Source organism: Streptopelia decaocto, assembly GCF_964273445.1.
Source record: "Streptopelia decaocto genome assembly, chromosome: 2".
In the NCBI taxonomy this organism is placed as follows: Eukaryota; Metazoa; Chordata; class Aves; order Columbiformes; family Columbidae; genus Streptopelia; species Streptopelia decaocto.
Window position 1 is genome coordinate 21,134,372 of NC_138655.1, and position 27,010 is coordinate 21,161,381.

Sequence of the window (27,010 nt, forward strand, 5' to 3'; positions counted from 1 at the left end):
CTACTGAAATGGCTGGTACAGCAGTAAACAGTCTGTTGCATAAGGTTGCTGAGTTGTGAGCTTCAAACCTGAGCATACCGTCTAGTTCTGTTTTACTTGGTTGCTCACTTGCTACCTGAAACTTTCACTGCCATTGATAATGTCAAAGAGTTAAATCACAGACAAATTTTGGTGATCTCCATCAAGGAGAATGTGCTTCACCTTCGGAAAGGGCAGCGTGATTTAAAGCTTGTTTCAAAAGAAGAATTATAAATGACTTCTATACAGTTTGTTGTTGAGACAAGCTCTGGGAGAAGTGTTTTGTCGTACTATAAGGTTTATGTGTATAAGTGGATATTTCTTTTAAATGTGCAAACTCCCAATAATTTTGTATGTTTTTATGAAAGATGTACTTACCTCTGAGGCGTGTTAACTCTAATGATCCTGCTCTAGCACATTTAAACAGCTCACATGTTGAGTTGAAGGACCATGCTCATTTTTCTGTTCATTTGCTCAAATTACCTTTTCCATTTTTCTTTTGGTCTCCCAGTGCTATTGCACAAAGAGATACGATGTATACCCAGAGAATGCTAAAGATAATTATATCACAATTGTTTTTACTCAATATTCTAGCAATTGGACTCATAAGGGTAATGCAATAAGCTAGAGGAGTATTTTCACAAACTCTTTATAGGGCTATTAGAACACTCATGGGTTAAGCCGTTCAACAGTATTCATAGAACCAGTGAATTTAAGAGACGTCTGACTTCTAATGCTCGCTCTTTCCACTGTGAATCTACAAGACGATGCTGATACTGGTGAGCAGGCATGCGTAAGCTTTCTGTCCAAGATGTGCTGAATAAGGAAGAGTTTTTATTCCTATGGGCAGATTGGCCATAGGCAGTACTTATACATATACAGCCTTTGAAAGCTCAGTTGCCACCAAGATTTAAATGTAGCCCTTAGAAGAACCAATTTCTCCTAGTTCAACAGAACAATATGAAAGGAAAACTAAGTATCCTTCAACAAATTGCTTTTTCCTCCGTATCAGTAATTATTTGAAATATTTTATATGTCATTATTTTTGAAAATAGCTATACTTCACGAAAGATAGAGATTTTGTTGTTGTTTTCTCATTTTGATAAGGATGTTAACTAAAATTTTAGAAAATTCTTCTCCAGATAGATCAATATTTAATTCTATTAATATCTCTTAGTAGTTTTTACTTTGATAATTCTTTCACAAAAGATGTAGTCTCTGGAATAATGTTCATGCTATATATGCATGATAGGTTTTAATTGTGTGAGGATCCATTCTGGAAAGTGCTGATTGCTAGCCAAAAGCATGAAGCTTCCTTCCTTTAAGAAATTACAGATGATAATAAAAATATAAACTCTCCAAATTGTTAAAAAAAAATCTGTAGATTGGAAACAGAGAGTTAATAAAATCATGAACTAAAATTTAAAATCTTGTGACCTATTGTAGACACAGTAAAGAGTAAGTAGCTCAAAAGGGAAAACAGACAATAAAAGTATACACATCCCACACTTCCAAATGCTAATGTCAGTTCTAGCATGAGCTCTGCCTTTACTGTAGCCAGGTAGGACGGGAGACATTGGCTAGAAAAATGCGGATCATAAAGCATGAGGTTTGCGCATAAGAAAAGCATAGCTTAAATGAGTACTGTTGACGTCTCAATTATAATTTGTGTAATACCCCTGGAGGAAAGGTATGTAGAAGTGTGATGTTGTCATTATTATTTAGCAGCATCGAGATATTTGGGCTGTCAGTCACTGGATCAATCCAACTCACATTAAGAGTTACCAAAATTCATTACCATCCACTGACTTTCCAGTGAAATAGTCTTTGTGTTATTCACGGGCCTCAGTCTTTGAAACATTACAGCCATACTTTTCAAACTTGAAATTGCAAGTCATTTTAGCTAAAAGGTCAGAGCTTTTTCTGACCTTATCGTACGCAGATATTTGCTTGACAAGGCAGAATGAAATCATGTTATCCAAAATAAAATATTACAACCTGATTTTTTCCCACTAATCTCTTTCTAGTGGAAAATTTTGTTTCAAGGCTGCAAAGTTCTGTCCTTTTGACTCTCCCTTCATTCTTTTGAAATGCAATTACTGTTCAATGAAATGTTAATGCTCTATCCTATTTTTACAGCTGTTCCATGATGTACTGTACAATGTCGTAGTTTAATAATGCTGCTAAACTTTCTTCCTTTATAAATTTCTCAGAATATTATAATGAAGAAAAATGCAAGGATCATTGTAATTTTCGGTGTTATTTTGTTTCCCAAACACAGGACGATATCTGCAAAGACACATCACCAGGCCAATGACTTCAATATATTTGAAGGAATGGTCTGCCATGGAGTCCCAGTTGCGACAGTTTCAAGAGGCAAAGTGGTTTATGAAGGTGGAGCTTTCAATGTCACAGCAGGAGAAGGCAAATATGTCTCCCGTCCACCATTCCCACCATATGTCTACAAACGAGTCAGGCAGCGGGAGCAGGTTAATTAAACTAATAAATCTCTGTAATGCTTTGTACAACATGAGGATAACTAGCTCTTGGGAAGAGAGGTTTGGGGATTCAGTGGTAATTTCACTTACTAATCAAAATCTGCCAAGGTGGGAGGAAATGAAACTAAGGACTCGATTTTTATTGTTCTTTATCTTATAGAAAAATGTCATAGACTAGTTCCTGCTCTTAGAGTAGTCTGTATAGCTCTTAGGTTAAGTCTGGGTACTTTTTAAAAAGAACATGTCCCACCTGCAATAAAAGTGGAGAGTTTTGTTCATGGATAATCCGACTAACTGACAGATTTCCTCACTGATTTCACTGAAAATCAGAAAGGCTTAACATCATATGCAGGAAGAAATCTTGCACCGTGGAAGAGGTAAATAATTTTGTAGCACTTTTGTGGATCAGATATTTGGAGCTAAACCCTGCACTTGGCTCTGTTCCAGTAAGAACATGTTAAAAGCTGAACATATGCAAAGTGCACTCCTGGACCACACAAGATAGCTCTGTTCAAGCTCTTCTATATTTTTTTAAAAGAGAAATATTGCAAAATAAATGAAGATTGAATTTTCAGTGTCCATTTACCATGCAAGCATTTATGAAGAATGATTTGGGTCCTTACTGTTACTTGCTGTGGGTAGGATTTTCAAAACACTCAGACTGTATATATTTGAAAATCACAACCTGAATCAGTGGGATTCACTGCAGGATGTAAAAGATGAATCAAACTAGCATCCATATGAGATAGAACCCATTGAAATGCTTCCAAGATAATTCTGTATATTTCTTGCTTCTGTTGTCTTGATGGACTGAGAAAGGCATGTAAAAGTGGCTGAGTGAGGCTTTCCTCCAAACACCACACTTTTACATGATCCGGTGGGCTGTCTGCAAGTTGATACACGCAATACAGTGGATAGGCAGGGAAGTCCCATCATGAGCCCACAGTTTTTCCCTGGGAACTAAGAAGAGAAAACAGATTAATGCATTTTTGGTTTTTCTGAACATAAAGGACCTATTTTTTTTTTTTTTTTTTGTACCAGTACGAGTTGGTGTAAATTAGATAAACTAGAGATATTTTCAGTTGTATTATATTAGCAACTAACTATGATGTTTCTACTTTTTATTTTAAAACCAGATTCCTCGTTTAAATCTGTCTGCAAATTTTATCTATTCTGTTAAACTTTCCAGTATGAATGAAGGTCAATGTTTCTGGGGGAAAGGAAGGACAAAGAAAATAGTCTGTGCCTGCACTTCCCAAACCTAGTGCATAAGTGAACCAGTAGTCCTAACTGTGCATTTGTCCAGACAAAAGATTTCCCCTTTCCACTGAACACTTAACTGAATTGAAACAATTGTTCCAAAGGTCATGCAATTCCATGGCCAACTGCAAATACGATTGTCTCACAGGCTAAAGAGTGAGAACTGCTCACCTGCAATAGACTCATTCTGCATTTTTAATCTAGATAGATTTTCTTTGCAGTGTTCCTCTTAGAAATCACAGTCCCTTGGGTCTTTAGTGGGGTATGTATCAAAGGCACAAAGTTGTATGTGCCTGTGACTCTATTTAATCCACTGGACATTGAAGATATTTGGTATTTTGCTAATGAGGGCTGCTTATTATTATACCATTTTCTTTGTTGTGCAGTATTGATCCCTTTGATTTTTAATGCAAATTAAATGCCATGTAATGGCAACAGAAACTAGCTATTGAAACCAGATTTTTACTGGCATTACACCAGCAAAACTTGTGGCATTACTTTTAATGTAAGAGAACATGCTGCAGTTATTAAATGATAATTAGGTTCTTCCTCAAGCATAGCTGAGTTTTAGTGACTCTAGATCCTGGCATCTCTGCTAAAGCCTTAAATCCCACATTAGAAGAAGATGAGTATCAAAACTAAACTGAAATTTAGGAGAAATTTGATAATTGTAGAATTCTGAAAGACTTCTGTGAATGTGGTGGTTTCAATTTCCCATCAAAGCCATAATTTTCCATCAACCAAAACATCAAGTGCAAAATGTTTTCAGATGTGATTTTTCAACCACCTCAACCTCCTGTAGCCAGAAGCTGGGATGGTGGATGGTAGATAATACCCACACAAGGCAGGATTCGCTTTGTTTCACTGATATTCATTAACCTCTCTTACCTGTATCACTGGAAAATGTGGTTAGTTAAGAACAAGCTTATAGCTTGAATACACAGTGAGTCAGCTGTTCTGGAGAGCAGCTCAGGTGTGTGTTGTCTGTACCTGTTTGTTCCTGGGTATCCTGAAGTAGTGGAACCAAGATTTAAAAAGTATATATTAACAACCAGATTAATTGATTTATGATCATGTTTTAGTATATTCTAATTATTTATGTGCCATTCACTCTGGGGTTTTGCCACTCCAATATCTGTTTGGACTAAGGAGGGGAGAAGCATCAATACAATGAGATGGAACATAGTCAGTTGCTTCTATAAAAAATAGGTTTAGAATTGATTTGTTACAGTGCTGAACAGAGAGAGCAACTCAGCTCCTTAGTAAAACTAAGAACTGGACTCTTTAATCCCAGTGTGATGGATCTTTTCAAAAGAGAGGCTTGATGAAAGTGTTGAGATTCATAACATACAAAGCTGGGTTATCATAGGACTGGTTTGGTTTTTTTTCATTGTGTCTAATTAGCAGTTGCAAGGAGAAGACAAATAATAATGAAATATTTTAAATATTTTGTTGCAGGTCTGTCAGCCTGTTCCTGTTAAGAGAGCACCATATACAGATCTGGTCTCAGCAACATCCATCGTACCAAAATAATAAGCTTACCCCTCAGTTTTGGCCCTTGCAAGTAACTAGCTTTTTGATTAGTGAAAATTACTTAATGATTCTCTGAAACCCCAAGAAACCAGAAGCGCAGCTTGTGACAGGCTTGTCTGAAATAAGTCCTCTTGGAAGCTGAGCTGTCTTGGCATCTTTAAATTTGATGAAAATATTTGGCAGCCCAGGTATGGAGAAACTGATTGGAGCCTCATTTAAAAAGTTCAGTTGAGAGAAGGAAATGGATTTTAACTGCTAGACTGAGACACGAGTGTTAAGGTCTATAGTAAACCCAACCTTGCTTAGCACCAAAAGTACAAACAAAGCTTAAATATTTAACTTGTAAATTTACAGAAACAACAACAACAAAAAAGCTTGATGTGAAAAATTAAATTCTCCAGTGTCCCTGTATTACAGACAATATCTGTCCACCAGCTGTGCTGTTTGGGTTAAACTGGTATGCAAGAACAACAGCTACCTTGATGCAATAGATGTGCTGCAGTCAATGCCAGTGGTGGTCTAATGGGTGGCTGAGCTGTGGTAAGGCTCAGTCCTGCTAAAAGGGAAATAACACCTGATATCTCCCCTTCCCATCACTCCAGTGTCCGCAGTGCACAGCTTGGTTATTGGCACTCCCTCACCTGTGTACACCCTGGTGCTCAATAGATCTTTCTGAGCTCTCTGACTTACTAAGCCTGCAGAAAACATTGAGCTTCCTTCTTCTAGGCTAGTTTACTGTTGTCTTAGTGAGCTGAACTGTCCCTCAGAAGAACCTAGCCAGGATGAGTGCAATGCAACATATGGGTGGGATAGGGCAGCTGGGGAGAAGGACGGGGAGACAACACCTCACTCTTTAATTGTTTAACAAGCAGAAGAAATGCCTCAGGAAAATGTAAGGTAAGACCTTCAGCAAGCACAATTGAAACATAGTGCTGTTGTATGCCAACTGCAGCTAAAATGTTGTCTGCTAGAGCAAGGGAGTTGATTACTATGGGTTGAGGGCACAGTGGGAGGCAGTAAGCATGAGAAAACTGAGGGTGAGCTTTTGGGTGCATATATGTACCAACAATGAGATCAGCTAGTTTGAGAAATGATTTCCCAATAGATGGATGTAAAGCTGCAGTTCACACCTCACATAGAATGGGTCTGTTCTTAGTGCTAATTAATATGAGGACAAGAACAAACCTACAATGGTGGGAGGGTGAAGTTAGATTTTCCACATTTTATTGTATCATTCTTTTAAAGTTTCCTCACAGTGAACCTCATGCAGGGCATCAGTAGCAGCAACAAAGGGCAGGATGCTATTTGTTTTCCTCTGTCATAAGGGAGAAAGCTTTTGTAATAGAGAAGACTAAAGGCTAAAGCTGCAATAGACTGAGGGAGCAATAACCATTTTTTCTAGCTCCTAGCACTCTTTCTCCATTATTACCTCTCTGAGTGACAAATTGCAAAGCTGAGATTTTCTTTTGAAAGATTATATCATATTGTCTTTTTCTTCTCTGTAGATAAAAGCAAATGAAAACGACCCTGCTGTTCCTGTCAAAGCAGTGCATTCTGGATCCAACAATCAATCCACAATAAGCTTCTCAAGTGCCAGCATGGAACAACAGTAGCCAATAAACATTACACTGTGCTTCCTGCATGAAAGTTGTCATTGCAATTTCTCTTTAAAAAGGATTTTTTAATAAGAACTAGAAAATTCTTTTTAGAAAATGGAGTAGTAATCAAATAATAACTACAGTTAGAAAGTGGCAGCAGCTCTGTAGGTGTTTAAGAGTAGGTAAGTTTGGGAATGGTATTTCTTAATATTTATCTTTAGAAGGTATCAACTAACTTTTAAAGTAAAAGCAATGAGTGATGGCCCTTAAGCACATTTTCTACATTCTTGCTCTTTTAGGTCACAGGAGGTGAACCCTAATTCTCTAATTTCATGTGCTAGGAAGATCTCTGCTGTGCTTAGCAATGCAGAGAATTCTGATTGCAGATGCTGAATTTGATTTTTTGTGTTTCCCTGCCTGGAAGGGGTCAGGTACAGAAAAATGCTTGTTCAGGGGATCTGTCACTATTTTAGATCTGCTGCTACACCTCCATGTCCCTGTCTTTAAAGGAGTTTATACATTTTGTCCCTGCCAGCTGCACAGCCAAGCATTTATTTGTGTGTTCAAGTGTTTCCTCTGTTACATCATGGGCAATCCTATGATGAACCATACTGATAAAGTCACCTACAATACTGTTTTGTGTTCTTGCTTTATGGAGGCACATATTCCCACAATTTGAAGGCTTATGAATTGGGATCACCAGAGTAAGAGCATAACGTTCTTATTGAAAAAAAAATTATTTTACTGAAAATGCAATTTTTTTCCTGATGTAACTTGAGGTGGTTTTTTTTTGGTAGGATAGGATTTCTAATTTAAAAAAGAAAAAAAACAAAACCTGATTTCCTCAATTTCTCTGATTTCCCATTTGAGAGGTAATTGTATTCTTAGAAGCACAACTCTGTTACTGTGTCTAGACAGGTTTTGCCTTGGAAACCTAGAATGTTGTTTAGGGTTGCATTTTTACTTGTGATAGCCCATCATTTTAAACAACTTTCACTGAGGAATATTTAAGAGAGAAACGAGGCTAACACAAAAACACCTGTACAGTGAGTTTATTGTCCTATATGTAGAAACAGTATAACCTGTACTTCTGTGCAACCCATGGGCCAAACAGACACAGAAAGAGATTCATATTTTAAGACAGACACAGAAAGCATAGAATAGTTACTGCTACTTTTAATTTGGTAGTGGAAGGCAGACTTGTAGTTCCTGCTCTATTCACAGGCATACAGTGATGTATGAGCATGCAGGAGAAAAAAAAACTACTAGATCTGTTATTCTTGTGTCTCTAAATATTAAAGGATAATTTTCTTTGTAAGGTGATGGAAGATAATGCGGGGATGTTCATGAAGAGCTAGCACAGGTTCACATTTTTCAGGTTGTCTTTGGGGTGACAGAACAGCAGAACCAGGCATTCAGTACTATTACAATGACTGTTACAAGGGAACAGGGTTCACTGTTCAGTGTAGATTTCTATACTGAAATGGTCTGCATATGAGTTTGTTGTCTAGTCTCCCTCTGTAATCAAAAGGGAAAAGGATGCTTCTGGAACACTCTTCATCTTGGCATCAAGAGTTAAACAGGCTAGATGAACCTGTTCAGAGCTGTTCTCCTTTGGGATGAGTAATTTTCTTGCAATGTCAGTTTGTCTCCATTGACTACAAAGGGAACACTGTGTGATTAACTATAGCGCAGATGTCTTCTCTGCAGCCACCTTCCATCTAGCCCATCTTTGCCTTTCAGACCTGGAACTTTCTGGTATGAGGAATGCCTGTCTTTTCTTATGTTTTGTCTCAGTAAGAGTGCACGTCAACCATTAATCTATTATTTTTAATTAATCTTTTGCTATCTTGGAAGAGGAGCAGAAATTTGGGAAGAATAAGGGAAAAATCAATGGGGAGAAAGGACTTATTTCTACTTTTAACAATAACTTATATTTGTGTGGAGTTTTTCATCTGAGGCTTCAGGTTTTAAGAGCCCTGCAATTGCATGATATGCCTGTGAGACAAGTAAATATAATTAGAATAAGTTTACATTTGTTAGAACTATGGATGCTCAAAGCTCTGAAATCACTGAAGTGACAGAATATATGTAGTTCCCTGGTGTTTAACATCCAGTGTTGGCTTAAGCGAGTTGCTCAAGGCCAAAATGACTCAATTATGACAGAAATGAAGCCCAGGAGTAAAGGCTGCCAGTCCTTTGGATACTGTGGACGTGCCCAGGACTTTCAAATGTCCTTTGGGCTCTTGGGACACCTACCGAGATAAAAATGATACAGAAGACTGCAGACCATGAAAGCCCAAAGGAACAAAGTTAGTGATTTTTCTAAAAACAAATGTTTTCACAGTGTGATAACAGCAAGTAGTTTTATGAGTTATATAAACAGCCATTTTGTGAACCGAGCTCTCCAAACCATGGAAGTGTATTATCTGGGGAAAAAATGTATAATCTTTTTAGGTTTCCTACAAATTTTTATTAGATTGGAAATGAGGAAGCTTCTCCCTGTACAATTAATGAAGAGTTTCTGATTCCTCTGTTGGTATTTACTGCTCTGTACCATTAATTATACTCCTCACAGGGGATATTATTTGGATTTTGTTCTTAACAAATGCTTACTTTCTATTTCCAATTACTGTTTTAACTGTTGTGTGCAGATGTCATGGAAAAAACTACCTGCATACTGTGAACTGCGATTTACACCAAAGCATCTGCTGTATTTTTATATCCCTGAGTGCAACAAGTTATTGAGCCTGCCAGGTTTGCAAGATTTGTTTCTTTTGCCATGACTCATGCAGGCCCTAGAACCTGAATCTTGCCTCTAACCACAAGGTGCCAAGTAATAGCCCTTGAGAAACCATGTGACATCAAAAACATTTCAGCTGTGCTATTCAGGCGCTACTACTAAAGCTGAGACTGTCAAGCTCCAAATCCCTGAAGTTCTTGTTCTTTTTCCACTTAGGTGGAGCACACTATAGTGGTGGGATCTTCACAGGGATATAATTTTGGAACTGCCCAGTCCCTATTCCAAAACACCAGCAATGAGCCAAATACAGTAGGATGTTTTTTCTAGTAGACATGTAGTTAATTTGGGATGAAATGGAATTACAAAACACATTTATGTGAGTGCAGGTCCTGAACTGGAGCACTGGAAGGATCACTGAGGGGTCTCTCAGTCTTGCCTCAGTTTCTAGACCCTGACAAGGCTTCTGAATTCATCCTACCATGTCATCTTTGCTTTTGCTTGCTTATTACATTCTCACAAAGTTGTTGTTGATGTTGTACTCTAAGTATTATCCTAAAACAACAGATGCCCCACACTAGGTTGGAAAGCTGGTTTAGAGATTATGTTTGCAGCACAGTTTTCTTGAGCCTTTCACAGGGAGGTAAGACAATAATTATTTTCCCAAATCACAAAATCACAGAATGTTAGGGATTGGAAGGGACCTCGAAAGATCATCTTGTCCAATCCCCCTGCTGGAGCAGGAACACCTGGATGAGGTTACACACGATGTTTGAATCCTACCTAACTTAGCCACACTACTCCAGCTTCCCCTGTGCCTACTGAGAAAAATGTCTGCTTTATTTGATTCTTCCTTCTGCCTGTTGGTCACTCAGTAAGAGATGACTATGTCTGATTGAGAGGTGGCATCGCTGCATTAAAATCCTTTTTCTCTGAAGCAATGTATCTCAGTACAGAGGATCTGAGGATCTGTTTTGCCAAGGGTGAAACACAGAACAGACTTTCTTTGCTTTGCACTTCTCATTGGAATTTGACTGGTTTCCCCTCTGCTCTTGTATGGAAATGTGAAGACTCAAATACATTTTTACAGGAAGGAAAAACCTCTGTTAACCATATTTTTATTGCTCTCCCCAGCCAGATGGATATTTGGGATCTTTAGTTCCCCATTTTCCCTGGAGAGGTGGATTCCAGGAGCAAGAGCAGAGTAGGAATTTGGGAGATCTGATCCTGGCATACCTAACATTGCCTTCATCCCCATCATTTGCCAGAGAAATCCTCGTATGGGCAGTGTGTGCTAATTGCCCGGTTGTGTGTTGGCTGTCATTGCGCTGCCTGCGAAGAGCTCATGGCTGCGGTGCAAACACCTGCACCTGCATCTCTCCAGCCTCAAGTACCAGGGGACCTGTGCAGAGCAGCGATCCTGGGACATGCAGCTTCGCTGGGCCACTGGAGGGCAGGGCTGCTATTGCGGATCAGGAGTGAGAGGAGAAGGAAGTTACTCTCCTGTGCAGCAGCAACCGCGGAGCACGTTTATGTATTTTGAATTCTGTGCCCATAAAGTTGACAATAACATTTTCAGACTTTATTTCATCAGCAGCAGAGAGTGATCCTTTGATCTTTAGTTTCCACTTTCCACGGAATGAGAGGAAAGGCTTTGCCTGTTCATTTCTTCAATTGCAAGCATATCTGGGCTATTTAAACTGTGATGAAAACACAATGAGTCAGTGTGACAATATTGACAGAGCAGGGATCAGGCTGAAAGCATTCACAAACCCAGGGTCCTCTGACTTTGCACACCCAGCTACCAATATGAAATGCTGCAGCAGAACTAGCACAGATTTTTTTTAAAAAAGCCTTTAGGTTAGCTATAAAGCAAGCCAAGTTCTGGGGTATGGGTGGTGATGAAGAGAAGTCTAAAAACACAGATATTGAAAGGAAGAGGCCTAATTTGTATTGAGCTTCAGGAGGGTCAGGAGCACTTAGCATATCCCTGCATTATCCTCACCAGACAATGAAGTCACCCTTTCATTAATTTTGCAAACCAGATTGGAACAAATTGAGAGATTTTTCACAGTAAATCAAACGGCTTCTACACTAGTGAAGGATGTTTAAAAAGGAAGTTGAGCTCTGCTGTGAGCTGGGGCAAGGAAAGGGATGAATGAGACAAAGGCCAAAGACAGACTTCTCCTCAGACTCTCTTTCGGTGTGCTGGTGGTATATGAATACGTCTCTGACGAGCTCTAGAGAGACAGTTAGAGACAATGCCCGGTAACATGAAAGATATCAAAAATTTCCACTAGGCCAATAAATGAATAAAAAACCCTGTAATTTTAACTGTACCTGTAGTTCATTTGTGCTCAGCAGAAAGAAAACATGCATGCTTTTATGTATGGGGAAGAATGATCTATTTGAGCAGAAGAAAACATACCAAAAGAGGAAAGAAGAATTTGAATGGCAAGGACTAGGGAAAAGAGCCAAAATAAAATGTAGGAAACGTGAGAAGAGGGTTGGCAAGATGAGGAACAGAAGTAATTGTGGATGGAATACTTTTTTTTAATTGTACTTGTAGGCTTTAAGAAAAAAAAAAAAAAAGGAGAACAATGTAATCGTGTGGTTGAGCGTTATGGTAAACAGAGTGGCCAAGGGAATCGCTGAACAACTTGCAGAAGAGACAGCTGAAGATAAACAAACCCCCAGACTTCCCCAGCTCACAGGACAGAAAAAAACTGAGAAAACAAACCAAGTACGGCCTGCAGAGAATGAGAGGTATGTCCCTGTGTAAAGCCAGGTGAGAGACAGACCCGCATTTTCATCTGTACAACTAAAGAAGACAGTTTAGTGGGTATTTCTTCTGCTCTTTTCTCAACCACAGGTCAGTTGAAGGAATAGGGCTAATACTGTAGGTGGGGGTAAGAGCTGTTCTGCCGCTGAGATAAACCTCACAGTCTTTGAGGCACTGAAAGTGAATTTGTTTTATAATTAAAAAATAAATAAATAAAATTCCAGAATATGCCATTTTCCCTGGTACCCCAGGTTTAGGGAGATAGGGAAGAGCAAACTTATCTCCTTTGCCTGTCCTCCAGCTCACCTCCAGCACACAGGTGTGTGTGTGTATGGTCACAGAAGCAAACAGTGCATTAGCCCACTTGAGCTGGGTTTTGAGTATATCCAAGGATGGAGACTCCATAACCGCTCAGGTATCCTGTTCCAGTGTCTGACCAACCTCACAAGTAAAAAGTAAAAGAGATTTTCTTATGTTTAGCTGATATGCCAGTGAGGTTCCTGGCCTCTGTGTTTGGAAATGGCTTCCGGGAGAAATTGCACCATCACCTTCCCACAGACTGAGGTAAGGCTGACAAACCTGTAGTTTCACAGATCCACCTTCTTGCCTTTCTAGAAGATGGGAGTGGCTTTCACTTTCTTCCCATCCTCAGAAACCTCTCCTGACTACCATGACCTTTCAAAGATAATCAAGAGTTGTCTCACAATGATACTACTCAGCACCCTCAGCACCCATGGGTGCCTCCCATCATGTCCTATGGATGTAAGTATGTCCAGTGTGTTTAAATGCTCTCTAAACATGTAATACTTCACGAGGGGTAAGTCTTTCTTGCTCCAGATTTTCCCTTTGATCTGAGGGACCTCATATGGCTGAAGGTCAGTCTTACCAAGGCAAAGAAGTACCTTGGGCTTTTCCATGACCTTTGCAACCAGGAATGGGGTCAAGTATTTAGGTAAAATGTTTACCAGAGCTGAGCAGTTTGTACAGGATTGCCTATTTTCACTACGTCTTGGGTTTGCATGGCAAGGTTTTGATAGTGGGGGGGCTACGGGGTGGCTTCTGTGAGAAGCTGCTAGAAGCTTCCCACATGTCTGACAGAGCCAGTGCCAGCTGGCTCCAAGATGGACCCATCTCTGGCCAAGGCCAAGCCCATCAGCAATGGTGATAGCACCTCCAGGATAACGTATTTGAGAAGGGGGAAAAAAACTGCACATCAACCTGAAGTCAGAAAGCAGAGTGAGAATATGTGAGAGAAATGGCCCTGTAGACACCAAGGTCAGAGAAGAAGGAGGGCGGGATGTGTTCCAAGCAAATTTTGCGTCCTGATGCCAAGTGAAGTGCACAATGTTTAGTTGTCGTGTTGTCAATCAGACCTACCCCCGCCTTTGGGTACTGTAATCAGTAGGAGATCAGGACTTCTCATCACCTTGTCCTTTGGGACTGAAAGGAGCACATTCAACTCCTACTAGCAATGAATCCTACCAGCAACGAACTTGTCAGAACTCATCCAGAAATGCTCAGTTCTTGCTGACATTTAACTCATTTTCCCCTTTCATCTGCAATAATAACCAGAGTGAAGGAACATATCCTCTTGTCAGTAGTACTGGACATCTAATCTGTTTTGTGAAAACAAAATTTTTATAGGACCCTTCATTTTGCTTCTTTTCATCGGAAAGCTTTTTGCTACCGGTCCTTGAAAGTAGTACCTGGGATGTAAATGATGTTCTGCTATGATCTAAAGCTGCCCCACTTTAAAAAAAGAGGACATAACCAGGCCACTCAGACTTTCAGCACAACTCTCAATACTGCATGGTATTAATCTAGCACCCCATTTTCTAGAGATAAATTGTTGGCACACCAGCAACCTGAACCACCTTGGTCCATAGAGGAGTGAGGCTTCGTTTGGAAGACCCAGAGAAAAAAAGGCTTTGTGTTTTTCAGTGGTTTGGGTAGAAAATTACTTCTGACACTTGCTAATGGAAGGTTTTAAATAAGTCTTTATTCATTCACATAACAGAGACATTGATCAATGGCTCTCCTGGGACCATGCACATGTGATTGAGGAACAGAGTAGAGTTCACTATTATTATGCAACCAAAAGAAAGAAGTTGGCTGTGGCTGAAAATCAAGAATACACTGCCTGTTGGGTGATTTTTACTCTACACTACTGCCACGTCAGTCAAGCCACTCCTATGTCATTCTGGTCTTAGCACTTTTTCTTGTGTCATATGAAGGTCACATCAACCATGTTAGTTGTATAGGTGAAGCACTTAGTAATGGCTCAGCTTTGTTTCATTGAAGTCAGTGGTAGCTCTAGCAACATAATTAAGCCCATTTTTGCTACTCCTGCAAGCTCCCTTGGACTGCAAGATTTGAAGCACTGTTCACCACTGCTCTTGTGTCCCTCCACCTCAAAACCAATTTACTGTGTTTGCACCTAGAACACCTGATTCCTCTGTATTCTAGCTCTTGTGAGCATTCTTACTTTTGCATGTGCTACATTACCTCTCTCATGATCATCAAAGACATGGGGCAATCTGCACCAGCTGTACAGTCTATGGACATGTGACAGTGGGAGACTAAGACCAAGTAAGGAATTCCAGGGTTAGAATCTTCTGAAAGACAAATCAGCAAAAGTAAGTGGCAGAGCCATGGTGGGAGGGAGAATTTGGCTGGGCTAGAAGATTGACAGGGGAGATAGAGCACTGACCCTGCAGAAGAGATGGCTACAGAGGCAGGAGGAGGTATATGAATCTAGCGATGAGAAAGAACCAGGCTGAAGTGTTTGGGGCAGTTGAAGGCTGAAAAATAGACATAAATATCTAGAAACCTCTAAGCCCTCCAGTTAGGTTCTTGGACAATCCAGAAGCCAATGGACAGCTTCTGCTGTGTCTTCTATCTTATGTGTCTGGCAAATGTGAAGAAGACAAACCTGATCCTGCCATTATGTCCTCTGTTAGCTCAGCCCAAAGAGGTTTGTGCTATAGTTCTAAAAGATCCAAGCTGTTTGATTGCTCTTACACAGATTTCTAACATACCAGATGATGCACACCCCAAGTTGAAAAACAAGTATTAATGCAACCCAGAGTTCTCTGTGGTGGATAGCATACTATCTCCCATGGCTTCTTTTCCGCACTTTTCTGAAATACTGATCATCAGCCTTTGATCCTATTTTTTTGCATTTTAAAATTGGAATTCAATAGGAAAGATGAGTGCAAAACACAGGTCCCTGTGGAGAAAGAGCACCTCAGTTTTATCCAAAGATTCATTTAGTCTCTGTCACACCATGTTGTCATTTGCCACACTCCTTTCTTTCTTCCTCACTGCCTCTCTTGCCTTGAGTATTGGAAACCAAAAGCTGACCTGAAAAGACAGAAATATGATGCTCTGATCATAATATGACTGAGGTAGAGATCACGCAGACACTAGCATAATGTACAATCAGTATTGAAGGCTATTTAAAAAAAACACAAACCAAAACAAGCTATATGTGTCTGCTGCTATCTGTCTGGATTCACCATAAATATATGCATGTGTGTTTGTTATTTCCATTAGCGTATATATACATATATACAGGGTGAATCTTTTTGCAAGCAAAAAGATGTTTCCTAATGGTATTAGCAGTTTCACTACCACTGTGTTTTAAAACAGAAATATATCACCTTCCATTTTGCTAAGCAACAACTGAACACTGAACATCTTTCTCAACAAGAGAGAGGCTGCTCACAAATGTCCAATATTTGCTGTCTAGATTGCAGGAGTACTGTTTGTGCTGAAGGTGCTTTTCATACGTTTGTGAAAACCAAGTTTCTTCTCTGGAGAGCTCTAAGACTGAAGGGTATTTTCTTGCCAGCACATAGTCATTTGGGTGTACCCATGTCATGTCTGGTGCACATGTGTTGAAGGACAGAACAAAACCATTTTATGATCTAATCTCACCAACAGACAGCTCGTCTCTGGCTCCTGTGCAGGAGAGCACTGGGGGAAGTCTATTAGCACGTAATTGAAGTTAAGAAGTTTTTAAGCATTTCCTGGGTCTGACTGCCACCCTGAGAGAGAGGGAGATTTTTTGTTCTCTACAGCTGATGGCTTACCGTTCTAGCAAACGTGTTCTTCAGAGTTTTTGCTTGTAGCTTTGCTCTTTTCTTGAGTAATTTTGCATGCAAGTAACGTATCCGTTTCATCTCAGTGTCAGGATAAAATGAAGTTGACACAAGTATCTTAAGTTGGGTCAGGAGGCCAGAGAAGAACCCAAAAATGATTAAGAAGAAGATGATGACTCCAAGCTGGATCCATGTTGTGGAGAGAGTGAGCTCTGGCTGAGGGATGCAGTCATACTTAAACAAAGAGATCTTGAAAACATCAGTCTTTGCAATATGCTCTATCATACCAGTGATAAAGATCTTCTCATTCTTCTGCAAAAGAAAATGGGAAAAAGAGAGCTGATTATAGTACTGATTCCCTCCTTTCTGAATATTTCTTCCATTGGACATTCAGATTTACAAAGGACCGTAAGTCATGTAGTCTATCCAGTGTCTATATATGCTGTACTCATAACAATATATTTCTTGGCTATTTATAAATATTTCCAACTGTATTTTCACCATTTCTCTTGGTAGACTGTTGTAAGAGTCGATCTGAAGATGGAACAGTACTTGCCTGAAACATAGTCATCAGGGACTAGGAGAAGCCCTGACAGAAATACCAGATGGTCAATGACTTGGAGAGAGGTCTGAGGAGAAGAATTGTGTTGCACAGGTCCCTCCAACCTGGGCAGCTACCGTTAACAATGGCTGCTGTATGGACTTCGCCTGCTGCCTCAGCCAAAGAAAAGTGGGCATCTCTCACGTCAATGTCACAGTGCCATTTTGACTATAAAAGTGGTGCTTCACAAATGTCAGCATTGTGACATTCCAATTTTAGGCTTCTGGTCTTCTCCACATATATAAATGGAGGAATAAAAGTACTTCTTCCTATATTCACCATTCTCTAGAACTATGATGACACTTTGAAAAATGCAGAGAACTGTTCCATTCAACATACATAGCTGTAAAGGCAATGGCTTTTTTTTCCATGGACAAAGTGTGATCTTATCAATGTTTATAAATATCTCAAGGGTGGATGGCAAGAGGATGGGACCAGTCTCCTTTCAGTGGTGCCCATTAATAGGAGATGGGGCAATGGGCACGGACTGAGGCATAAGAGGTTCCATCTGAATATGTGGAAAAACTTCTTTACCTTGAGGGTGACAGAGCACTGGAACAGGCTGCCCAGAAAGGTTGTGGAGTCTCCTTCTCTGGAGACATTCAAAACCCACCTGGACACATTCCTGTGCAATCTGCTCCAGGTGAACCTGCTTTAGCAGGTGGCTTGGACTAGATGATCTCCAGAGGTTCCTTCCACCCCTAACCATTCTGTGATTCTGTGGTAATGTCATGATAGAACTGATGGATCATTGGCTGTACGTCGGCAGGTGCTGAAGATGAGGGGAATTTTTTTCAACAGTAAATTAAGAACTATAAAGTACTGATAAGTACTTACTTGCTGAACGAGGCTGAGGTGAATCTCTGGATCTGGTACTTCTTGGAAATGTTTATTCACAGAAATAATTAACCAATAAAACAAATAATCTACTGCAGCAAACAGAAGCCAGATGAAAAGATTAATAAAAACAGGGAGAAAAAAATACTGCATGTTTTTTCTGTCCTTCTTTGTGAGGCAGAAAGATGGGATTGTCACATAATATTTTCTTTCTTTTCTGTTAAGTGGCAGAAGACAGGGTCTTTGCTGTTGCTTTTGGTGCTCATCAAATGCGATGAACTGTTTTGTGATATAAGTGTTCTTAAATTTGTTACTGCGGGAGCCCACAAATCTTTTTATAAAGAGGCCAGTTCCAAAAGAAGCTAGAAAAATCCCCACAATAGGCAATACTTTCTGCCCTATATAGGGCAATATAGTCAGAATAAAAGAGATTTGGTTAGCAACTCTCTGGATCTCTTGCTTTGTGTCATTTAGCTCTTGTTTTAATGCATCATCTGAAATGGAATAAGATGGTGTGCATTCATGTCTTAGGAACACAACGTGTTTATATAGCTCAGTGGAAACCTTGACCTTCTCATAAATCCATTTTATTGCCTCAACATAATATTTTATCAAGGCAAATTGCTCAAACTCTAAATGACAGGTTATACTGTCTGCCAGAACCTTTAGGTTGTGAAAAATATTTTGGATGTGTCCGGCCACAACGACACCTGTGCCAGCTGTAATAAGAGCATTCCTGCCATTTTGAAGTCCACAAGAAAGAAGGAACAGGACAGAAAAACAGCGCAGATGCTTGAAACAGGAGAGCGCAATAGAAAGTGAGATCCAGATGAATCCAGAAATCAGTAAGGGACCTAAGGGATGGTGTACCAGTGAGAAGTGCATGCCAAGGAATAAGAGAAAGCTTGAGAGGAAGCCAACTGCAGAGCAAACTGCAAAAAGCTGCATCCAATTCTTCCAGCCAGGCTTCCTTTCGGATATAAAAATTTCCCAAGCATTCTGGGCTACTGAGACAAATGTTTGCATTTTCTTCTGAGTGCTGCTGACACTGTGATAGCTCAAACTAAAAGGAAAAGAAAACATAAATACTGTTAGTTACAGGGTCATGCTATTGACAATGGTGTGCTTTTAAATACCTCTTCACATTGCAAAATACGCAGGTCTGACTCACATGGGGTCTGCACTGCACCACATGAGACGCAAAGCGTCATCCCCAATATCACATATGTAAACATGTAAGGCATGATTCTATCTTTTTTCAAGGATTTTTGTCCTCCTACTTTTTGTGCACTTTGATTTCTCATTTGCTATATAGAAAGATTGGTTCGTATGTACATATATGTGTGTATGTATGAGGAGAGAATGAGAGGGACGCAAGCCTCCCTGAGCACCCAGTGCTTCCCCACAGATGTCAGCTTTGCCTTACAAGGGCACCAGGAACAAAAAAAGGGGAGCATGGAAGCTTCCCATCAGTGCTCTGATGCAGGGGAGGGCAGCTCGACCCGTGGAGAGCAGCTGTTAGGAAGGGAGGAACGGGTGGATCTGCCTGTGTGTGCTGCCCTGGGATGGGGAACGAAGCTCTCCCTCTTCACAGAATCATAGAATAGTTTGGGTTGGAAGGGACATTTAAAGGTTGTCTAGTCCAGGACCCTGCAATGAGCAGGGACATCTGCAACTAGATCAGGTTGCTCAGAGCCCCGTCCAGCCTGGCCTTGAATGTCTCCAGGGATGGGGCATCTACCACCTCTATGGGCAACGTGGGCCAGTGTTTCACCACCCTCATGGTAAAAAATGTCTTCCTCATGTTTAACCTGAATCTATCCTCATTTAGTTTAAAGTCGTTACCCCTTATGCTATTGTAACAGGCCCTGCTAAAAAGTCTGTCCCCATCTTTCTTATAAGCCCCCTTTAAGTACTAAAACGCCACAATAAGGTCTCCCTGGAGCCTTGTCTTCTCCAGGCTGAACAGCCCCAGCTGTCACAGCCTCGCTGGAGGCAGGTCAGTATGAAAGTAAGAAAGTGTGTCTCAGAGGCATCAGTCCTCCTTTGGGTCTCTCCTGGGATAGCACAGCTACAAACTGGACCATATACACTCTTAATCCTAATTGCTTGTACTGGTCACCATCTCTCCTACCTACCAGCATGCCCGTACTGTAAATTACAGAGTATTTCTGTGAGATTCAATTCAGTTTGATGTGAGACATTCCAGTGATCACATCTTTCCTTCTTCTTTTACAATATAATATTCATACTGCAACTTGTCCAAAGATGGAAGATCAATTTATATGCATATTAGCCTTTTAACATACTGGAACAAATTAGATACTAATTAAATAAAATAAATTGTTGCAATTTTATCTTATAATACGGAACAGTTTTCTTTGCAAATACATCCTGAAGATATTACTTTGTCTTTAGTTTAGCTTGAACACAGCAGGTAGCCAGGAACTAAACTGTTCTTTTGTACACATACTGTATTTTACTGGCATTTGACTTTATGAATGCTGCTAGCATTCACTGCACCATTTTCCACTTCCTCTCATCATTAGTTATTAGTTACATTGTTATTAGCTTTTCATGAGACAGGAGCTGAGGGTGATGAGAACAGGCATCTGCCCCCAGCTGGGACCTTCTTGGACTGTTGTGCTTGGTGTGCTGCTTTTCCTCCGTCTTACTTAGGCCTGATCCTTTCTAGTGCTGAGGACTATCCTGAAGGATGCTGAGTTTTTTGGGTGCTTAAGTGCTTCAGCAGTGGTTAAGGGTGGGCAACAGCTCTCCAGGTGGGCTCAGCCCCTGGCACCATCATTCTGCTTGGGAGTTGCTTTCCTCCAGTGCCTCAGTGAAGTCAGCTGTAAACAGTGTATAACAGCAATTAGCAGCTCCTTTACAGGAATAAAATTAGTTAATTAATGTCCCCAAACTATGTAGAAGTCACCACCTGTTTGGGAAAGCGGTGCAAGAGAAATTGGGAGGGCAGGAAGCACACAGGCCACTGGAGCCCAGCTTTGCCATGAGCAGAGCTGTCCTCTGCTGAGGTGGACAGTCTGCTTTACCCTTTTCCTATTGAACTAGAAATTAACAAGGCGTTTTTAGGAAACGTAATTAAAAATAAAATATTCAGAATCCTGGAGCCAAGCAGAAGCAGACCTAACAATCAGCAAACCCTGCACTGAATCCTGAACTTCCTATATCAGATCCTTAAACAGTACGTGCTGCCACAGCTTCATTGTAGATCTAAGAAAAAATACTATGTACAGTGAATAGATCTGGAGTTCTGCTTTTGATTTAAGAAGCCATAAAAAATCAAATGCAAAAAAGCTAGCATTTATGTAATATCACACAAAACCATCAGTGTGAGAAAATAACACATTTTGAGTTTTCTTTTGCGGTGTTAACTTCACAGCTGTTCTCAAGTGTAGTTTCTGCATGGTTTTGTGTGTTTGTATGCATGGGTATGGTGCATTCCTGTTAATGTTTACAAGCGTTCGGTAAATGGCTGCAATATGTGACTGGGAGTTTGGCATGACTGCATCTAAGTATTGGAGAGACAGTCAAGAATGAAGCCTTAGAACTAACAAAAGCCATATTTCTAGACCAGGAGGCTGAAGACTTGCAAAATGTGGACAGAACTTGAAAATAAGCAAAAAGTCTCCTTTAGTGGACAGATTTAATGCCGTGACATGAGATCATTGCACTACTCAGCAAATACATGGCAGGTTTGCCCCTAACCTCCATGAGCCCGGAGTTTTAAGGCAGGAAAGACATGGTAAAGAGCCACTGAATTTTGGAGCCTGTGTCACAGATGCTCAGATGTCTCTCCATGATCACTGAAGGTTGGAAAAGGAGCATCCCTGTCCGCTGTAGACCCTGTCGCTGAGCTCAGCCACCACCGGCTCAGTCAGGCTCACAGTTTGTATCTCTGTGGCTTGTCTGACACCTCCATTTTCCCCCATGAAACACAAGCAACAGACATAGATAATCAGCACAGGAGAATCATGCAAAGGATGAAAACTCTTAACTTATTATTAAAAAAATGTGGAGGCTGAAAATCCTTGCATCAGCAGGCACTTAAACAGCTGTGAATGCTTGGGAAGGGAAAATAGCATTCTGTTTCGGAGGTAGAAATAAATTGAAGCTAATTCAGTGCTTAAAGAAATAGTAAACCTTGAGATCTTTCTGGAATGATCCGTCTTAAAAACATAAATCACAATAACTCCCCTGAAATTGTTAGGTGCAGATACAAACTCTAACAGGAGGCTGACAAGAACAAAACCTTCATTTCGACTGCAGCCTGAAGCGAAGTATTTTTGCTTCTGTCCTAATGTGGGGGCTGCTACCATTATTTATGTAGCATAAGGAAAGAATTATTTTTGGAAAACATTTTCTTGCCCTTAAGTGCCAATTTCTTTGTCATGGTGAATGCCACAGAGGGGAGCTGGAAACTCTTACGCTCTAGTTCTGCCTTTGAACCTGATTTTCCTGTAGAGTTCAAGGGGAACCACTCTATGCCTTAGTTCCCCTCTCTAAGAAATACTTGCTCAGATCTGGAAGTGTGATAATCATCTACCATATGGCATGCTGGCAGGAGTAATTATAAGAACAAATTCTCAAAATGAACCTCTCCAGCAAAGAGTTTGAGCCATACTTCTTAAGGCTTGTGATGTACTAAAATTAATTCAATATAATTAAGGGGTATTATTCTAGTTTCATTTTAAAATAAAAGAGGAAAATTTAAAAGAGTTTTTAAGATCCTGCTTGTCATATTTCAGTTACTGGCCACAGTTTTTAAGTAAGCAGAGTATAAGTACATGACATCAAGTGCGCCTAGAAAATGTCTTTCCAGCTCAACCATGAGTCCTGTACTAGAACTATAAATTTTTTATTAAGTAACTGTTTACACTGTGTGTGATTTCTTCCCTGCCTGCTACGAGACTCCTCCACATTAATTGCCTGACAAGTTGTGGCCACCTTCACTACCAATTTGGTCCTGTCCTAGTCCCTTGCTCACTCCCTATCTGACGATAGCCTGCTACAGTTAGAATTAGAGGAGAGGATACTTCAGTTGGAAGTAACCTACAATGATCATATAGTCCAACTGCGATAGATTGGAACTCCTTCCATTTACAGGCAGTATTTCTAAAACCTTCTCTACCCAGGCTATTGCTTGCTTAGAGGTGATCACCAGGCCTACATTTCTGGTATATGATTTAACCACTTTTGCAAAATCTTTGCTAATTTTTAATATAACGGAAAAAGCAATAATGGGATTTACTAAATAATTAGTTTTTCTAGTAGGGACACAGATCTTTAAGTCTAGTTTCTGTTTTGACACAGACCTAACTCAGACAAAGCCTGGTGACTACCAGTTCCCTTGAGTTAGGACTGATTAGTGCCACCTGGTTTTCACAGCCTCACAAAAAGTCTGACACAACTTTTCTCTGTGCAGCACCATTGTTTGAATTGATCTCAGGAGGAGCATGGCAGGTTGGCAGCCACTTCGCTCTGTGCAGTGCACAGGATCCTCATACATAAAAATAAAGTCTTATTAAGAGAGACATTAGGTTAAATGGGAAACTTATATCCTTTTGATGCTAAAGCTTCAGCTACACAGTGATCTTTGCCTCATAAATCCTGCTTGGATTTTGTACAGGAATTAAGGGAGAGAAAGCACGCCATAAGAATATAAACACAAATATTTCCTTTTTTGGCAGTTTCAGCAGCCTTCTTTCCAAGCCTGGATCAGTTGCATTGAAATGTAAGAGAATTACTTCCCTTTTTCGGATACCATCAAAAAATACAATGCTGAACTATGGTTTAGTAAGAGGTTTAGTAAGAGGCCAAAATACAGGAAGGAGTCCCACATTATGTCCTTTGGTCAATACAGGGCATTGAGGAAAGAAATAAAAGCTCAATCAAAAATCCAGCAATGGTACTATAACTATCCCCAGGGCTTTGTTGAGACCAACTGTCATTTCTCATGTTCACGTTCTTTGCTATAAATTGCAAGGGGAAGGAGAATAAATGGTACTAAACACAACAAACACAGGCAAGGACTGAAATACCTAATCAAGTGTGTGCAAATGGGAACTTGAAATACTGAAAAACACAGCTATGTAAATAAAACAACAGTGTATATACATGCAAAACCAAACAAAGAAAAATAATAACTGATCTCTTTCTTTTTTTTTCATGTATTTAAAATATGTGGCTCAGGAAAATTCTGAACACTGCAAAATATTATCAAGCCTTTAGGATGCCACAAATTGGCTAAATGTCATCTAACATCAGATGTCTATGGCTTAATGTCCACATCTGAGCTATCTGTCTTTATGTCAATTAAGAGAAAAGGGCAGTTACCCAGAGTTATACTTCAGACCTGTTTTAGAAGTTCACCCTTGCATGGGATGGATTGCATCCTATCAGAGTTTTTTCTCAATTTGTCTTGACTATGAAGAGCCTGGATTACTCAGACAAAGCTTTTCAAAGTCAAGTGAGATGAACTTCTCCCTATGTTTCTCCATTGCAAGTTCAGGTTTTAGTTGACTTAGCTGGGTGCTCAGAGCAGGGCACAGAAAATGTGTTGTGTGCAGTTGGAGACCTATGGAAGGAATATGGAACAAGAAATCAAGTTTTCTCACTTATACTGTTATGGGTCGTGTTGCATTTGGAAGCACTGATGCAGGAGACCCACAGACAGACAATTCCCTTAAAGCGCAGGCAGGAATGGAGGCACAGTCTGGGAAACCCAAATGGTAGTTTTCTTATTCACAAAAACAACTCCACAAAACACAGAAAATTCCAGTATGAGGGACAGAAGGGAACATGAGAGGTTACATAGTCCCTTCTGCACATAATATCACTATACACAGTTTTGAGAGAGCTGAGGACTGAACTGATTCATGAATTTCAGGAATATACTTTCTAATTAGTAATGTGGCAACAATTAACTTAAAGCGAGTACTTTTACCTTAGAACAGCTAACTAAGTCAGTGATTGCTATCCACATTTCCTTGATATTAACCCTAAAGCATTACTTACAGGCCCTCCTGTAAAGCTCATGAAGGATCTTCACAGTGCGGTGAGTCTCTTGATTTTATGAGGAATCAAGATGGGCACTAGTAAAAATATTCACATGAGTAATGTGTTTCCCATACCCTCCCTCAATGAATCAGGCACGCTACAATTTTGAAATGTTTCTGTTTTCAACAAAGATTCATGAGGAAGTAATATATACACAAAATCAAAATAGTATATAATTTGCAAGTGCCGCTTTCCACCTTTTTTTTTTTCTGGCAGAGTAATTGATATCAGCAAATGAGTTCTGGGCCCAGATTTCAAAGACTTAACTTTATCTTGGATAATGCCTTAGGTCTAGAACATCTAAGCTATTTTGGTGCTTCCCATTGCAAGCAGCAGCAATTCAGTGCCCAAATAACTTTGAAACTCTAATAATTTTAACTAGTGTAAAAATTTCTGTAAAGAATCTGTCAGAATATGGCCCTTCGAGTGGTACCCACCTTAAATATCCAACAAAGAAACTCAAATTATGTACAACAAGTCATTGGTTAATAAAGATAATTTATATACAGGAGAGTAGAGATGATGTTCAGAGGAATTTGACAGACTGGAGAAATGAACTGGCAAGAACCTCATGAAGTTCACCAGAGGAAAATGCAAAGTCCTTCCCCTGAGGAGGAAGAACTCCAGACACCAGTACGGGCTGGAGCTGACCGGCTGGTAGGCAGCTTTGCTGAAAAAGATCGGGACCTCTTTGTGGAAAACAAGTTGAACATAAGCCAGCAACGCGCCCTTGTGACAAAGAAGGCCAATGGCATCCTGAGCTTATCAGCAAGAGCCTTGCCTGCAAGTCAGGGAAAGCGACTGTGACTGAGCACTGGTGAGACCATGTGGAGTGCTGTGTCCAGCCAAGAAATCCCAGTGCAATAGAGCAATGTGATCTAGCTGGACCTGCTTTGAGTGGGGAATTTAACTAGATGGCTTCCAGGAGTCTCTTCCAACTTAAATGATTTTATTCTTCACCAGATGCCTTTCCAGTGAAGACTGAGATATCAAATGCATTTAAACTTGCCTCTGATCTCTACTGGCAAGTTCTATGTATATGTGCTGTGTTCATATTCTACATTTGCTTTAGATAAGTTTAATGAATATTACACACCTATCGAAAGGTGAATGAATATTGCACACCTATCATTCTACCTCGGTAATTAAAAAAAATCCACAATAAAATATCATTATTTAGTAGCTTTGAGGTCCTAAAGAATGGGTGAAAGCAGCCTGTCTGCCAGGAGTTTATCTGCATAAAGGACCTAACAGTAACTTAGGGTTTAATGTTGGCATCTTAAATACCCCACAGCTTCTGTAACATGAATAAGCAGACATATGATCTCTTATTTTTGCAAGACAGTAGTTTTCCTGCAGAGAAATTAAAAGTTCATTTACTGAATGTGGCAACTGGATTTGCTTCTTACTCATGGTACTGAGAAAAAAAATGGTGAGAAGTGCTAATTTGTGTTCAAACACGAACAGAGTTGGAAATCTGGGAGAGACTTCATCATCACAGTATATGGGAACACAATACACAGGAAAGTCTTTTAATAACTTCTAATTCATTCAGTAGACAGATAACATCATATTTCTTACAACTTTCTGGAAAATACTTAAGAATCTTACTTTGCTTTATCTTTGGCACTTAAAATTTTACTTGAAATAAACAGTCGGTGTGCAGACACTATGGTCTCTATGCATATTTGTGTGTATGGGAGAGAAAGATGATAATTCTGGACACTCATCCTCTGGACACTGGATCTTACCAGTTATCGGATTGATCCATTGAACCAGTCAGACCATTTGATAAAGAGGACTATAGATTTACTTTAAAGGAAACCAAAGACTGGTACACTGCTTTACAAGGACAACAGCAATAGAAAGAATAAGAGGACTCTCACACACAACCTACTAAGCACCTGTGATACCCTTCCACTAACATCCTCTACACACTGCCTCTTACAACCGCCTTCAG

The 27,010-nt window shown here is 40.0% G+C and overlaps 2 protein-coding genes across 2 annotated transcripts in view; one reads left to right on the plus strand and one right to left on the minus strand.

Annotated features, from left to right (window-relative positions):
• The window catches only part of DPYS (dihydropyrimidinase), a gene marked incomplete at its 5' end in the record, with an annotated part of 30,162 nt that extends 24,818 nt beyond the window's left edge, over nucleotides 1–5,344 (plus strand). Inside the window, 2 exons of the mRNA XM_082045600.1 lie at nucleotides 2,300–2,507; nucleotides 5,235–5,344. Of these exons, the coding sequence (XP_081901726.1) occupies nucleotides 2,300–2,507; nucleotides 5,235–5,309 (283 nt within the window). The 3' untranslated portion in view covers nucleotides 5,310–5,344. The remainder of the gene's footprint in view (nucleotides 1–2,299; nucleotides 2,508–5,234) is intronic.
• A 9,062-nt stretch (nucleotides 5,345–14,406) lies between these two features.
• DCSTAMP (dendrocyte expressed seven transmembrane protein) lies at nucleotides 14,407–25,079 on the minus strand. The gene is made up of 4 exons (XM_082045794.1): nucleotides 25,009–25,079; nucleotides 17,971–19,033; nucleotides 16,524–16,844; nucleotides 14,407–15,792 (listed from the first exon to the last, which is right to left on the minus strand). The coding sequence occupies exons 2-4, from the start codon at nucleotides 18,994–18,996 to the stop codon at nucleotides 15,709–15,711; spliced, it is 1,431 nt and encodes a 476-aa protein (XP_081901920.1). The 5' UTR covers nucleotides 18,997–19,033; nucleotides 25,009–25,079; the 3' UTR covers nucleotides 14,407–15,708.
• Between the last annotated feature and the right edge of the window lie 1,931 nt (nucleotides 25,080–27,010).

What these genes read in the sequence shown, in the direction of transcription:
- DCSTAMP (XM_082045794.1), bottom strand. Translation starts at nt 18,996, where the DNA reads ATGCAAACATTTGTCTCAGTAGCCCAGAATGCTTGGGAAATTTTTATA. An exon ending in ACCTCAGCCTCGTTCAGCAA is followed by an intron (nt 16,845 to 17,970) that starts GTAAGTACTTAT and finishes TTTCTTTTGCAG; the next exon opens with AAGAATGAGAAGATCTTTAT. An exon ending in AGAACACGTTTGCTAGAACG is followed by an intron (nt 15,793 to 16,523) that starts GTAAGCCATCAG and finishes CTGTCTTTTCAG; the next exon opens with GTCAGCTTTTGGTTTCCAAT.